Here is a 17,545-nt window from a genome sequence, read left to right on the forward strand (position 1 = left end):
ACTCTTTTGAGACTACTGTCATTATCAACATCATTTCTCTTCATATTATTGTGAAAGAGGTGGTGGTAAATAAATGTAAGATTACAGTATTATATTTGGTAAGTGGTATATATTAAATCTCTTTAGACTATGGTGTTTACCCTAGCATTAGATCTTTATTCGGATTTTGTGCAGGACCTTTTATTTCAAACTTATTTGTTAGTAATTACGTCTGTAATTTTCACCCTTATCACACCATACCAGGGAATGCCAATATGACTGCCTAGGCATTTTTTTTTTTTTTTTTTTTTTTTTTGCAAGCTAGAATGCTCTTCCTCTGGGGAGCATTTTTCAACCCTTGTGTCACATCTTTCTGCCATGAGAGGGAAATAAACGACTTTTTGAAAATATTTTTTTTTTACTCACATTCACCCCTAACAAGGCATATCGGCAATTGGATGTAAGGGGTAATTATTTGGAACCATGCCTAGTAAAGATTAACAAGGTGTTGGTTTAGGTTATATTTGAACTTCTGCATATCAGTACAGTCAGGGAAGCAGGTAGCAGGAAGGAAATTCCAAAGTCTAGCTGTTCGAGGGAAGAAACTATTAGAGTAGAAAGCCTTCTGGCATTTAAGGATCTCAGCAGTGAAGGGGTGAGATTTTGTTGCTAAGAAGGTTTGTCGGGGATATGTAGGTCTAGGGGCCACAAGTGCAACAAGTTCATCAGAGCACCTTCCATTAAAATATTTGGAAAACAGGCACAGAGATGCAACACTGCAGCAATGGTACAGAGGTTGGAGCTTAATTGACAAAGTTTAAACATAACTTTCGGGTCACTTCGATCTGCACTTAGTTCAATCCCTGTCAAGACTAACACTAGCTGATGTAATCGCTTTTTCCAGATAGGGCCATTTGCTTAACTTTGATTCATTTTTCTTTTTAGGCACTTCATGCCTTGGAGATTTCTACAATAAAATAGACGTGGTTGAAGCAACTAAAGTCCTGAGTGAAGGCATCAAACATGGCATCAATGTTATCGACACAGCTCCTTGGTATGGACAAGGAAAGGCGGAATGTTTACTCGGAAAGGTATTCAATCAGTTATTATTGTTATTAATATCCAGACATGAGTGTGCGTCTATATGCGTTCATTGCACAGACTGTGATCGTCCACTTATTGTTTTCATCTGAAGTTAGTGCTTGATTTCAACACTGGCCTTTATATCAATCATGTTGACGCAGCAGTCAGGAATAATGTCTTATTTTCTTGTGTGGAGAAATTCCTCTTTTAGCTGAGTTGATTACACACTGACCAATCAGCTTGCAAGGCACATTTATTTCATCAGTCCCAACACGGAATACTTCAACTTTATTGGGGATGACAGATGATAACTGAAAAACTGTAAAAGCAGTTCTTCAAAGCAGTGGTGGAGTCTGTCTTTGTTTATGGTGCTACAACCTAGACACTCACCAAAATATTAGAAAGAAAACTAAACGACACATATACCCATATGCTGTGAACAGTGTTAAATATATATTGGAAAGATCATCCCATGAAGCAGCAACTTTATGGCAACATACCTGCCATATCTCCTACCATTGGGGAGCGATGTCTACGATTTGCCAGTCACCGCCAGAGGAGCAAGCAAGAGCTTATGAGAAAAGTATTTCTGTGGACTCCACGGGACGAGCACACAAGCATAGGACAATTTAGATCCATACACATCCAGCAAATTTCACATGGTGCCAACTGTGATCCTGAAGATCTGAGGCAGCTGATGGAAAACAGGGAAATCTGGAGAGAGAGAGAGAGAGAGAGAGAGAGAGAGAGAGAGAGAGCGAGAGTCACATTGTTCTGGGCAAGAAAGGAGTTCGACCAATCAAAGAGATTCCTGGAAGCTACAAGGAAAGACGCGCCTTTCCTCTCTTCTAACTCTAACTTCTTTGATATCTCAGCTAAAGAATTCCCTTTGTTTTACAAGAACTCTATAAAAATATTGACGAACATTCTGTTTTTCATTTTCATATTAAAACTTCTATCTCTCTCAATGTAATAGAGTGTGTGAGAAAATATTAGCAGGAGCTGTAAGATAGATGGCTTGACATTAGCAGCAGTAGCCGGAAAAAAAAAAGACATATGCAAATTAGAAAGGGTTTGTATTACTATACACATAGATTTGAAAAAATTGTCAAAAAACAAATATATAACAAATAAATGTTATCAAAGGCAAGAGAATTTACTGTTCTACCTAACTGGATATTTTTTCGTGTTTTTATTTAATTATTTGTAAATAGACATACAAACACACAGACAACTGTCCTCTATATGACAACTAGCAGATTTGCACGATCGTAAAAAATAGTTAAATAAAAAAAAATTAAGAATTGTACTTGGGTGTCATCAACCAGAAGCGAAACTGAAAGCAAAAGTTTGAAAGTAAAAAAAAAAAAAAGAAAGGAAAACTAAAAATGCCACGTGCTGGGCACAAACTTGTAAAAGTTAAGTTCATAAGCGAACGTATTATTGATGGAACCACGACGACACAGATGTTATGACATTGCAAATTTATCTTTTTAAAACAAAACAACAAATCGACCGTCGACACATGTGTGATTTACAGACAGTATCGAAGGCAAGCTTTTTACCTGCTCCCTCTTCAAACAAAACGACATTTCTACATGAAATGATTGATTTTTTCCTAACTTTTTGATATTATGTGTCCGAGAGATCGCTTTTTCTAATGAAACGACCCCGGCGTCACAGGCCCCGAAAGCATAGTGGATAGAGGCGTTGAGTCTCTACAGTTTCAGGTGATCATTGGCTGAAGATAATAGTTTTAATCCTACTCAAACGGCCAGAGGATTAATTGGTCAAAATGTGGTGAAGCAACATAATTACTAGGGATATGGTTACAAGACTCGCAGTTAATCACCTGAAGAAGGCCAGGGGCTGAGTTGGCCGAAATGTGGTGAAGCAGCAGAACAATAGTTTGTAAAAGAATAAATACACAAATTATTAAGTCTCATCTCAAATATACACACACACACACACACACACACACATATATATATATATATATATATATATATATATATATATATATATATATATATATATATATAAACTAGCCTAGGTGCCTGGGTTTTTGAGGTGTGTGTTGAGCAAAAATAAAAAGGTGCTAGTAGGCAGGCAGGTTCGAACCCGTACACTGAAGGAGTAAAAGAATGTGAAAAAAAACAAAAAAAACGTGACGTCTTTGCTGTTGCACCCATCGCAAAAACAGAAGTGACATAGGTTTAAATTAAGGCTAGACAATCGAAAAGAGGGGATGACTTTCGAAAATACCGCCGAAAAAAGCAACCTCTCCCTGTAGAAAAGTGCCCAGTTGAGAGTGAAGGAATTAATGTTTTTGACCAATTTTTCGATATTTGTCATCCGAAAGGTTGAGCTTCAAAAGGATACTGATTTCAGGAAAATCCATCGCCTCTGTTGAAAGTTTTAGGCAGACATACAAACATACATACATTTAAACAGACAGGTGGGATTTATATTATAGATAATTACAAATTGCAGTTAATTAAAATAATCAAAATGGAACTTATTTCAAACATAATAACTCAATCCCAAAACTGTGGAATATTTCAGAAAGTGTTTTGCGTGATTGAAATTCATAGGGAAAAAAACATCTTAGAAAAATTAAATTTTCTTTAATTGACTGTCAACTTTCCAAATTATCATTATTATTCTATTTCAGACCTTGTCGAGCATTCCGCGGAAAGCTTACTTTCTCTGCACAAAGGTTGGACGTTATGAGAAAGACAAGAGTAAAATGTTTGATTTTTCTGCAAAGAAAACCTTGGAAAGTGTGAACCTGAGTTTGGACAGGTTAAACGTCTCATACATAGACCTTGTACAGGTAAATGTCAAGTTATCATTGATTATTTTATTTTGTGTACAAGCATTGCCAACGTAATTAGAAAGCCGTTTCACTAAAAAAGGTCATGTGATCAGCTGACATCACAGAATAAAGTACAATTGTACTATTACGAAGGATGGTTATTTATTGTTTCATTTCTCAAAGAAATTACCGTGGGATTTATAAAACTAGTCCAAAAATAAATAAATGTGAATTACGATATAATATTTGATCCTTTTTGATAACATAATTTGATTAGCATAATTTCTCTTCATATTATTGTGAAAGCGGGTGGAGAGAACGGAATTGTAGAAGACTAGGATATAAATACCCTAACTCGCTACAAGAAAAAATAATGAAACGAATTGAATGAAGGAAACAAAGAACTCAAATGCTGGAATAAAATAGACATCTTGTTTATTTTCTGTTGAGAAATGAAAGTCTTGGGTGTACACGTGTTCATTCAGCCGTTGACGACTATGTGCGTGGAAGGAAAGGGAAATGCAATAGAGAAACGCGAAGTGGCAAGCCAGCCTGTAGAAAGAGAGGGTTAAGCTCATTAGAGAGTCGCGCACATGTCTGTGTTGATGGACCAAAATCGAAAGGGAGATAGAGTGAGAAAGTCAATCCAGGTTATGGAGATAGAAAGCATATAAAGTGTACGTACTGTTTGTTAGCTCGTGCCCCATACATAGTCGCAGGGGCGCGACGCGTGCGGGCGCCCCAAAAGGGGGGGGCGAATGGTCCAATGACCGCTTAGCTCGAGAGCTAAGTCGAAAAGGGCTGGAAACAGCTGGTCTCTTGCTTTTATACTTGTTTCTGGTGGTCTTTTGCGCATGTGTGGATTTCCTTTGAAAGGGGAAGTGACGTTGTCCATGCATGCATGTATGTGAGTACATGTGTGTACGTTAGCGTGTGTTTATATACATGTGAATGTGAGTGTATGTACGCGAACGTGAATATATGTACGTGTGTGGACGTGGGCGCGTATGTTTGTGTGCGCGCGTATGTATATGACAAGTAATGTAGCTTGAAATGTGAATGCGTGTTTTTGTGTGAGACTAGAAAAGGCTCGCGCAGAATTACCTGTATTCAAGAATGTCATTGTTTTGTTCTCTTTGGTGTTACCCATAAGCAATAAATATAAGAATACAGTATTACATAAAAAAAAAGAAAAAAAAGTAGCTTCTGTATCTGAATTATATTTTGTTTCAGCACTGTAAAACAACAGAGGGAAATAAGTTAGACGAAAGATACAGAAAGGTTTCCGAAGAAAGACGGTAAAAGGAGGAGAGAAAAAGAGAGAGAGAGAGAGAGAGAGAGAGAGAGAGAGAGAGAGAAATTTTAATATAAAGTTATTACTAGGGCTATGACAACAGAATATTCTTTTCATTGTTTTGACTCTCTAGTATATATCCGACACAGACATAGTTAATCAACCGAGAACCACATCGCTCTATATAAAAGCATACAAGATAGTAACGGATACACACTCGAGAGTGGTCCTGGATATGACCTAAAACTATATCCGATGGTGAGGCCCCACCTTGCGGGCCTTGGGGAGTGTGGAGCCACCCTTTAATTGCCATTGCTCCCAGATCCACTCTGACCCAAAGTGGTAGTACCTGTTAGGGTCCCAACTATGGGTTAAATAGAATCCGACTTAAAAAAACAAATATACCCCATTAAAATTCGTTCATCAAAATAACTAGATTCGGCATTAAATAACCTGAAAAAGGTTGATATGCCGTAAAACAAAAACAACCAACCAACCAACACTCGAGAGTCAAAACAACGAAAAGAATATGCTGTTGTCCTATCCCTAGATATTACACATAATTTCACCTCTATTAAATTTTATATGCCCCCGACCAACGCCGGGTACCCATGCTAGTCTATTATATAAATTAATTGTATTTTCTTTTCTGAAAGATAAAAACTTATTTTATATTTGGACACATGCAAATGAAAAAAAAAATTTTTTAACGGAGAAAATACTATGAAGTTTTATCTTTGTTAAGTGCAATTACTAATTCACATGCGACTTTAATTTTAAGTAAAATGTGCACCTGTTTAAAAATATCTTTTTAGATAAGTAAATAATAAACAAATTTTACTTTTTTAAAATTCATGAAACAACAAAATGTTTAATTACTTTTAACGCAGAAACAACACAACTTTTCCTTTTGAATTAATTATTGTTTTTCTCTTTTTTTTTTTAATTAATGTTGAATAAATTCAGTTTCAGTATAAATCGTATTCTTTATATATATTTCTCTTTTTTCAATGTATTTTTTAAAAGTTGTCACTTATGCATTGCTATCATGGAACAACATTTGTGTTTTCATTTTGAAGATCTCCGAACAGGGGAAGACAATTAAAGTATAAAAATAAACAGGCGCACAAGCCTGAAGAATCCTAGATTGAATGAAACGCAAAATATTCAGTGTAGCTTAATCGCCATATATATTTTATAACTTATATATAATACTTTACCTTTCACCAGACTATCCATTCATGTGAAATCACTTTTTTTATTCACCATATTCCCCCTGCTTCACTTTTTGTTATCAAGTAAGATCTTTGACTTACTTGCAGTTTCATCAAATACTTTTGTATGCAAAATCCGATCCCGCATTTTGCTAATTCCTACCCTCTGATGAGAAGGAAAGTATTTCTTTGAAACTCCGCGGATTAAGGACTTTCCATTTATTAAGTGTTTCCTTTGCAGATTAAATATGTTTTTAACTCTTTTTCAAAGTGTCTTTTAACATGTTTTATTAACTGTTTGCTCTTATATATATGTGTGTGTGTGTGTGAAGGATTGCACCAAGTGCACAAGTACTTTCACAAGAAACACTCGTCTAGCTGTAAACACTATCAATAATTCCCCCCACTCTTTATCTGTGCCTAAACCTAAACGTAGATTCCATGAACAAAGCTTCTTTCTTAGAACTGCACGCCTGTGGAATTGTCTTCCGTTTTCCTGCTTTCCGGCTGACTACAATATGGTTGTGTTCAAGTCTAAAGTAAATAAGTTCTTGATGAGCTGTTCCATATAAGTTATCAAATTTACGAAATTTTCATTACTAATGATTACTATATTGTCCAATTTCTACTGTACACCCTTTAACCCTTGAGTGGCCTCTGGGCCTTGACAATGTGGTGATGCCTATGTAAAAAAAAAACAAAACAAAAAAAAACAAGTACACAGTGACAATGTACTTGTGCACTTGTTGTACGATTCCAACAACTTCAAGAAGGCCCCATGGAAGTTCTCATGTGTGAGCATGTTAATGACCCTCGTCACAATCACTTACATTTCCTTAATTGTCTCATAACGACTGCCTCTGAAGTTTTCCTTGGGCTTAGGGAATAACTAAAAGCCACTGGGAGCAAAGGTTGGACTACAGGGAGAACGAGGAACTATCTTGATACTAATCTTGGTCAAATAGTCTGTGACAAGGATGGAGGTTTGGACTGGTGCATCTTTCACATCTTCAGTTCCTTGCAAATAATTGTACCGTTCCTATGCTGACCGTGCACTCATTTTCTCTGTAGATACATGACGATGAAATTCTTTATTCGACCAATCAACTCTGGTGTTCTGACTTCCTTACTCTTCGAACATCTCCCACCATCCCTCAGTCTCCCTGCTTTATTTGAATCTCTTATGCCACTCAAAAACTCCCACTTGATTCATGCAAGATGGCCCAAAAGCAGTCTGAAGCATTCCGTATGTTTCTGTGTCATTTTTCCAAGTTTAATACGCAATTTTATTGCATATCAATCTTTTAAAGTGTTCTCACGTCCAGATTGCATTTTTGAAATTCTCTAGCTGTGACAATCAGGCTTTAGTAGGGTGTATTCCAATTGCTGCTATAGCTGCTCATTTGAACCTATCATAAAAATTGGTCAGTCATCTCATAAGATATATAGCAATAAAATGCTGAATTTTCAAGAGTCTGCGACAATTTTAAATGACTGTACGAAAAAAGTTTGGAAACTTATTGAAGGCAGCTTGTATGTTTGTTAATGTATATATGCAATGTCAGTTAATTTCATTAGACAGAGTTTGTGCATATTTGAATCTTATCTAGGTACATGACATTGAATTTGCTCCTAATCCGGAAATCGTGTTAAATGAAACCCTTGTCACCCTTGACAAACTGAGAGCTTCGAAGAAAATCCGTTTTATTGGCATCACAGGTTATCCACTGGAGGAAATAAAGTAAGTCAGTTTTGGTGCTTAATTTTTAGAAAGCTTGGTCTGTTTCATTTTGAGAATCATTTTACATTCAATTTATACACGAAATTGATCCCCCACTCTAAATTCTAAACTAATTTTTTCTTTCTTTTTCGGACAAGTTTACATGGTATTCACATGCAATCGCCTAAAATAGTAGAATCTTATTTTAAAGAGAGAGAGAGAGAGAGAGAGAGAGAGAGAGAGAGAGAGAGAGAGAGAGAGAGTGCTTTGGTTAAGGGTCTTATTAATTATGTGTCATCCTATTTAGTTGTCTCCCCATGAAAGTAAAGTTAGACACAAGATCAATTTATAATGTGAGAAATCCGGCTCTCGAAGAATGGGCGCTCTGGATTGAGGCAATTTTTATTTTGCTTTCAGTTTAGAAGGATTTCACTTTCACTGACTAAGGACAGAAATAATAAAATGTAGTATCAAAACAGATACTACATGTTGAATTATTTATTTGCTAAAAAAAATATATAACATGGCACAAGGCCATTAAAAGTATGGGTCGTTGATCATCTAGCTTAATCTTAACTAGAATTATTTTAGTCATCACAATACCACATTTACTCTAGGGTCAGCGTGTTAAATGAGATCCTTATCATCTTTGATGAATTGAGAGTGTCAAAAAAAATTACATCACAGGTTATCCAATGGAAACGTTAAAGTAAGTCAATTTTACGTTTCTGAATTTTTGAGATCAGAATTGATTATCTATATATTAATACGATAGCGTGTGTGTTCTTTTGTGTGTCACACTTACATCCGGGTCCTTTAATTGTTATGTACTTCCATTTCTTACCGTAAATAATTTTACCAAGAATTCTTCATAAGTTTTGGTTTCAGTTTCGATTATGATTGAAGGAACTCAAATTATATATATATATGTGTGTGTGTGCGTGCGTGCGTGCGTGTGTGTGTGTGTTTATTTCGGTTTCAGTTCAAGCTAATGCACCCAGGTCATATGGATATATTTTTTTTATTTTTGAAACCGCAACTTTACAATATATAAAAATCGATAGAACATTAATTCTATAATAATATATACGAAATCTGCAAGAATTAAAATATCATATTTAAGCGTACTTTATGACCGGGTTACGCTGACGTTCGTGCTAGCTTAGATAAATACTTTTGCAGTTTTAACAAAAGAGCTACAATAATATCAGAGCGTTTCCATTTATACTGAACATCTAGAGAATGCCAACATCAATATATTACATATGAATGAGTCCCCTGTGGAATTTCCACAGGTCCCGCTAGTCTGTATTATTTGGATTACGCAAGGATCCATGGCATAGTGACTAGAGTACTTGGAAAAATCAATTGTAAAAGTAATGTTCTCCTGAAGGTTGAAGGTTCAATTCTTAGTGTGGGCGACCGAAAAATACAATTGCGAATTACTTAGGACCTCTATCCGATCATGGCTAATGAAACGAGAGCATGCTACACGTATGAAGTAAATAAAGGTTTCCATTCAAAATTCCATCCGAATTCCAGACAGATGGGACGTTTAAGACGATAGAGGTGAGAGAGAAGGAGCACGATCACGTTTTATTCGGGAGAGTACCAGAAATAAATGTCATAATTACAACAAAAAAAAGCAACTCGAGTTATTACTTCATTGCGACATACTCTGCTAAAACGTGTTGGGCCCCGATTGTCTACATGTTAATGCATGTATAGACGTGAACAAAGTTACAGAATGCAAATAATAAGATCGCATTATAAGAGATAATATTTAATTTACTTCTTCAGCCCAGCACCTCTTGGCAGACAATTTTCTTCTCTTTTACCTGTTTCTTTTGAATGTTCTCTTTTTTTTTTTTTAATATATAACGTTTCACTAACTCTTTCTTTGATTTCTTTTCCACATCGAAATTACTACAATGTTTATATATCATTATTATCTACTCACACTATGAGTAGTCACTCAGGCCAGCATCAAAGATTTCTCTTTGAGAACAACTTGTGGTGTTCTCTGGAGTCTGAGTGACAACAAGTCTCCTCAGATTTCCAGTACTCTCCACCTCTTTTGATGACCTTTACAGATGAATTTGCATTATCGCAACAGATACTCACCATTTTCTCACTGGCGGCGACCATTGGTCTTCACTGGAATTTGGGTGGCACTCATCTAGCAGAAGTCTGACTAGTGCTTTCTCTCCTCTGTCTTTCCATCCTCCTTGAACCTCCTTGATTATTTGGTGTGGCATCAGTTTATGGTGACAAACATACACAAGGGAGGGAGAAGGAGAAGGCAAGAGCACAAGGGGGGGGAGTAACTTACAATTATACAGTTTCAGTTTTCATGATTCCATGTGATGTTCCTTTGTGTTTTATATTTGTAGCAGTTTTTATATGTCCGGTTTGTGTCTGTAGTTCATGTGTGTTAGTCTCCACACTCAAGGGTTTTCCTTAATATTTCAGCTGTTTTCATTATTGTTATCCATTGTATCTTCACAGCCATCCCTCTGATTTCAATCTCTTCCATTCTTTTCTCAAAGTTTTTTGGTATTGTTCCTAGTGCTCCTACCATTAGTGATGCTATCTTGACTTTCTTCATCTTCTGTATCCTTTTGAGTTCTCTGGCCAGTTCCGTGTATTTGCTTCGCTTCCGTGTCTCCTTGCTTTTCACTCTGTGCTGCAGGAACAGCAAAGTCTACAATCTGGCAGGACTTTTCTTTCTTGTTAACTATTATGACAATTATTATTATTATTATTATTATTATTATTATTATTATTATATTTGAAATTCAAGAGAGGTCATTTTCATATTCTTGTTCAGGGTTACTAGATTGAGCTTTTTAAAGACAAATTTTGACAAATTTGGTCTGTTTTGAAACAGTTTGGCTTTCAAAAAATATATATTTGGCTTTTTTCAAAGTGTAACGTACGGACTGACTAAGGAAGGAACATGTATAATATTATATGGAAAAGAGAAAGATATTCACTTTGAACATGTATGGTAATGCTGGATCAGTTAACATTATAACAATTTGATTAAGTGCAATTCCTAAACATTCTTAAAAGAAAACAAACAATTGAAAGAGAGATCTTGGAAAAGAGGTACTTTCGGTCAATAAAACGAAAAAATGTATTGATTGAAAAGAAAATGAAATAGCGTAAAGTATTTAAACAAGCTGTTAAAAAATATTTTTTTAAAAGATAATTTAACTACATGATTAAATTAATCAGAATGCATTTCGGTTTCTATTAATTCATGGCCATTTTCTTTTTCAAGGCATGTATTGTCAAAAAGTAAAATCAAAATCGACACTGTATTGAGCTACTGCCATTCCTGTCTCCATGATCACACACTGAACAATTATATTGACTTCCTCAAGGTTAGTACCGTCATCTGCTGTTTATTTACAAATTTGTGCACGAGTGTCATAAGCGAGGCAACTACCGACCTTGACTTCCGGTTGCATTGTGGATTCTTACTCAATCAGCAGCAGCAAATGAATATTTTTTTGTAAAAAATATCAACTTTTGATAGGATAAAATCTTAATACAGGAATTTTATTTCAACCAATCGAAAATGTAGAAAATATACCTTTTCACAGTATTAAAAAAGAGAGATGTTTGGTTTCTTTTATGGTAGATTAACTATCTAAGGGTTATTTAATGTTGAATATAAAGCAAATGTTTACAAGCTTCAAGAAAAAATGGTGGAATCTCACTGCCAATGCAATTCTCTACCTGTATAAGAGCCAAGTACGTCCTAGGATGGAGTACTGTTGCCATATCTAGGCAGGGCCTGCTGGAAGCACCTTATCACGTCTTGACAAAATAGACTTCGTAGCCTAGTAGGGTATGCCCTTTTCTCTTCCCTGCAACATCTTTCTCACAGAAGAGACGTTGCGAGCCTGTCTCTGCTTTATCATTATTTTCATCGCAAGTGCTCGTCTGAGCTCCAATCTATAGTCCCCCCCTTCTAAAATTTTCACAAAAACACTCTAGTTGAAACCACTATCAATAATTTCCCCCACTCTTTATCTGTGTCTAAACCTAAACGTAGATTCTATGAACAAAGTTTTTCCCTTAGAATTAAACGACTGTAGAACTTTCATCCATTTTCTTACTTTCCAGCTGACTGCAATATGGTTGCCTTCAAGTCCAATGTAAAAAGTTTTTGATGAGCCATCTCCTTAAGTAATCCAATTTACCAAATTTCCACTATTAATAATTACTACGATATTGTCCTATTGACTACCATACATTCATTAACCCTTATCCTCGAGTGGCCTCCAGGCCTTGATAAGTGGTGTATCCTTTGTAAAAATAAAAAAAAAGTTTATAATATCCTCAAATATTTATTCATGGTGTTTGATTAAACTAGTTGTTCATGATAAAATGCATGTTAGGCACTGGGAAGATTTTATTTAATCTACAGATGACACCCTAACATAAAGTATTGAACTTCACACAATCATCATCATCAGTAGCAAACGAATATTCTTTTGTGAAAAAATGATTGGATAATAATCTTAATACAGAAATTTTATTTTCAGCCAATCGAAAGCACAGAAAATATACACTTTCACACATTTGATTTGAAATTTGATTGAAAGAAACTGCTGATTTGTTTTTTAGTCCAATCAAGAGTTGATACATATAAACCAAATTCACTGCTGCTGATAAGTCTAACAACATCACACTCTCTTTTGAATTATAAGCCATTTTTGTTTCAGTTTAGTTTCAGAAGAAAAGAGAAGTCTTAATCCAAACAAAATGGCAATTGTCAATTCAGAGATGCTTTGAATTGTAAAAGCTAAGACAAAGACGAAGAATGGGGTTTTCCGTTGGATAACCAATCCATACAAGTCTTGAACTGTAAGAGTTTGCAGACCAAGAGCAAAATTCCTTCTCGTGTGGTCATGAAAAATTATCTGTGGGAATTCTAAAATATCCAGCATGTTTTATTTAGTGATTCTGGTTTCAGATTAGTTTTTAGCAGAATGTAGTTCCATTTGATTGGTCAGTTCTTATTACCTCTGTCTACAAATAGAAGCTTCCACTGTTTTTAATCATACCCTCTAATTATAGAAGATGAGTCTCCTTGCTGCTTCGGCTGCTTGGAGATTGGGTAGAAAGTACCTGTCAAAACGGATTCTTGAAAATCAATCCGACAGATGCAAGGCCAGGAACTGGTCCAGTACCTGTCAGACTGCTTTTGGGTTGGGCAAAATTATCGCTTGTAGCCTGAGGCGCCCCTATTGGGTAATAATGGGTATGCCCAGGCAATTTTTGTTAGGTTAGAGTGCCTCTCCTTTAGGGGTACTGGCTGGAAATCCTCACTTTCCGACCTTGTGTTACATCTTACTGAAGTGGGCAGCAACTAAATATCTACTTTTATATTATATGAGGATGTCTCCTTGCTGCTTCGGTTGCTTGGGTAGAAAAGTACCGACAAGTGCAGAGCCAGCAACTGACCCAGTACCTGTTGGACTGAGGTACACCGCCTGGGTATTATCTAGGAGGTCCACCCTCCCAGGCCTTGCCACCCAGCTTTTGGGTGAGGCAAGTTTATTGCTTTTTGCCTCAGATGCCCCTACCGGGGAATGCTGATGGGAATGCCCAGGCAATTTTTGTTAAGCCAGAGTACCTCTCCTTTAAGGAGCGCTGGTTGGACATCCCCACTTTCCGACCTTGTGTCACATCTTGATGAGGTTGGCAGCAAGTAAATATCTACTGTCTTAATTATATAAAAAATACTGCAACGTTCTCCAAACTTCCTAAATTTGGGTTTCTATACCAGATGCAGCTTTGTGTAGAGAGGAGGACGAGGAGTACAGAGAGTTTGTGTAACTTAGAGGCTTTAGAAATAGGATAAGCAGGGAAAGAAGATGGAAAGGTGTTATATTACCTATATACAATCGCCTATACTGAATCCTCATCGGCTCAAAGCTCTCTGTATCCCCAGACTCTTAATTTCTCAAATCTTATATCACCAAGACATCCTTCTTAATTGATACAAGAATCCTCCTGAGCAGTTCAACATCCAGTGATCATATATCCAATCCTCATGAAACTGCTTATATCACCCTGAATATTACCTTAAATCTTTATTCTATCCCTAAGCTAAGTAGAACACCTAATAACACTCTAGTCAACTACTTTTAAAATTAGATAAACCCAGTTTCAATATTAGAAGTACATCGTCCCTCACCTTGACTACGGACTTGTGCAATAAGTCATGAAACTATTGTACCTAAAATTCCTCTCCAAACTACAAAATACTGCTGCTTGTATACTAAGCAAGTACCTCCTATAGATACTTTACCTCCAAGATGACTGCCTTGTCTGTTTTGCATGACAAACCTTATTATTTTTTACTTAAATTCTCTTTCTCCTGATCACTAACAAATCAAATCTGCTCTACTTCCTAAGTTGACACTAAACAAATCCGTCTCACGTAACTTAGATGGGTCCTTGCTCTCCGCCCTTGACCTTAACAAACTCGTAAATCGATACCCATTAACACCTAAAATTTCCTAGGCATGCTCCCGATTATAACTCCCAACCCATAACCAAGCTTCTAAGTAAATACTTACTAGCCTTAGTCCAATACATTGACTTAAAGTAATCTATAATGAACAGTAACCGTTAATATCTCTTTATTAAGAGATAGTATTGCAATAATTATTACACAAACTAAACCGGTACTCATTGAAATAAAAACTTCCGGATATTAAGAGAAAGGCGAAGTCATTCTCCTTAGTTGTAGTCTAAAGGCAACTTACTCAAATTGTCTAAAATTCCATGCATTCGTATACAATACTACTTATCCATCCATCTATACTTTAACTATACTTACAGAATATGCAATAACCTATATCTATCAGGTATAACTGTACTCCATATCAAATGTTCTCTTGTCTCTATACCGAGCATATCTAATCTTTCAGTCTTACTAAATGTCCGGTTTGGGCACCAAATCAGAATTTCTAATAGAAAGTAGATCATACTCTAACACTTTATCCTAATCCTAAACCTACTAAACCATATCTAACCATACATTCCTAAACCTACTAAACCATATCTAACCATACATTGCTAAACTTACAAAACTATATCTAACCATACATCAACTCGACTCTCTCGATCCAATACTGTAGCAAATTTAACTGCTTCCACTGCATGAATTTTTACGTATACCCTCTCTCAGTATAAATGAAAATGGACAGCATAATAATGCCCTTTTTAAACCACACTTGAGGAGTGAAAATCTTCTGTAGAAGCTAACCTAAATGCCCGATTTTTCCAGGAGATATTAACCTAAATAACCAATAAATATTAACTACCCATGCGGGGTCGCAGAAATACCTGGATTAGGACCCAGGAGCGGGGCGAACCCCCTCGGAGCTGATGGACCCGTAGGTCTTCCCAGGCCATCCGTCTAGGAGAAGGAAAACTCTGAAACTAAACCTAGGGGAGGGAGGTCTCTTCAGTCCTGGACGACAACCTTCCTAGAGCTGGTGACTCAAACAAATCACCGGTTGGCAAACCTAAACTGCTTAAGGAGGAGATAGACTCTGTCTATCGCTCGGCTTTCATACTCCTTCTTTGCCTATTGGCCAGGCGTAGAGGTACTATCACAGGGACTCGCTTGAATCACCCAGTGGTTGACCTTGTTTCCTGACTAGGGTAATGAACGCCGCTTTTCCCCACTCCTGCCACATCCCATCCCCCTAAACTGGACACAGTGGGGTGCTTCAGTGCCATATATGTCAGTGCAGTTGGACTGGGCTGGCTTTGCCTAATGGATTGAGGGTACCGGATTGACAGTTCCTGGCTGCTGTTTCCAACTGATAGTACAGGAGCCCTAACTCTTTGGTAGCGCTTAGAGCGGCTGCTCCATCAACAGTTGTAAAATATCGGGATGTTTGTAGTGCCATGTCGCGCATGGAAAGGGACCCTGCACTCATCCCTGGTGGGCTTTCCTGAGGCCACAATCCTGTGGGTGAGGACAGCTGATGGTCTACTTGTATTGCATGTCTGGTATTCTGCACAACTACTTGTCCAGCACCCCCTCACTCATCCACCCTAACTGAAACTTTTAAATAAAATAAAATGAAATGACAGCTCAAGCAAAAGTTACGTTTAAACCAGGACCAAACTCAAAGAAAACCAACCTGCCTCCTCCCTTGAGGCTTGCATTTACTAATATCCGCGGGCTTAGAACTAACGTAGATGATGTTGAGTCATTTCTCCTTGTAAACACCCCGGATATCTTAGCATTAAGTGAAACTAACCTTCACTCCTCCATACCCTCTAACCACTTTAACATGCCTGGTTATCTCCCACTCTACCGTAAGGACTCGGACAGACATATGCATGGACTTGGAGTCTATATTCGAAACACCCTCCCCCTAACTAGAGAAATAAAACTAGAATCAGAGGGCCAGGCCTTTATGTGCTTCAGACTAAATATGCAACACAATATTAGCTACTTGTATTTTCTCTACCGCTCTCCCTCAAACCAAGACTGTACCCTAATAAACAAAGTCTCAGACAGCATAGATATAGCACTCTCCCTCGATACTAGCGCACAAATACATGTATTTGGTGACTTCAATGTCCACCACAGTAACTGGCTAGGATTCTCAAATCACACAGACGTAGCTGGTAGCGCCACATATAGCTTCTCTATATCTCATTCCCTATCTCAGATGGTTACATTTCCGACACGTTTCCCAGACCAGCACGATCAACATGCCTCACTTCTAGATCTCTTTCTGACAACAGTTCCCAATGACTGTACAACAAATGCCCATAGCCCACTCGGGAATGCTGATCACGCTGTGATAATGGTAGAAATCAGCCTAAATTCTCGCCCTAAAACTGAAGACCCACTACTCAAAACAACGAGGTATTACAAAAAGGCTGATTGGGAAGCCATCAGGGAGCTCATCAGAGATGCCCCATGGCAAAATATCTTTACTCTTCCAGCGGAACAGTGTGCAAATGAGACAACTGAATGGTTCAAAACTGCTATTGAAGCACATGTTCCCGCACGGAAATACTATAGCAAGCCCCACTCCCCCCAATGGTTTACTTCTGCTTGTGCAGCTGCCATTTGTCAAAGGCAGCATGCGTTCCGCAGATTCAACCGACATAAGTCCAGCTCAAATAAACAGAAGTTTATAGAAGCTAGAAATAATTGTAAGAGAGTGATAGACACAGCTAAGTCAGATTACTCTGAAACCACCAGAAAGCGCATCAAAGCACAGAAATTAGGAACCCGGGATTTTTGGAAAATCTACAACAGCGTAGTTAATAATGGACAGTCAATTATTCCCCCACTAACAAACAATCATGAGGTTGCTTGCACGGCAACTGACAAGGCTAATCTGCTTGCCAGTCGGTTTGCCTCAAACTCCACACTG

General features: G+C 37.2%; 1 protein-coding gene across 3 annotated transcripts in view; it reads left to right on the forward strand.

Moving 5' to 3' along the window:
- The window catches only part of LOC145263838 (uncharacterized), an 83,838-nt gene that overhangs the window by 35,810 nt on the left and 30,483 nt on the right, over positions 1-17,545 (forward strand). For 2 of the 3 annotated variants that reach the window (XM_080120912.1, XM_080120911.1), the window contains exons 4-7: positions 925-1,070; positions 3,737-3,898; positions 7,999-8,129; positions 11,395-11,497. In XM_080120912.1, coding sequence (XP_079977038.1) covers positions 925-1,070; positions 3,737-3,898; positions 7,999-8,129; positions 11,395-11,497 — 542 coding nt within the window. The remainder of the gene's footprint in view (positions 1-924; positions 1,071-3,736; positions 3,899-7,998; positions 8,130-11,394; positions 11,498-17,545) is intronic. The other variant, XM_080120913.1, reaches the window with a different exon arrangement.

The sequence above is a fragment of the Euprymna scolopes genome, chromosome 39 (assembly GCF_053919585.1).
Source record: "Euprymna scolopes isolate OS-2025 chromosome 39, ASM5391958v1, whole genome shotgun sequence".
In the NCBI taxonomy this organism is placed as follows: domain Eukaryota; kingdom Metazoa; phylum Mollusca; class Cephalopoda; order Sepiida; family Sepiolidae; genus Euprymna; species Euprymna scolopes.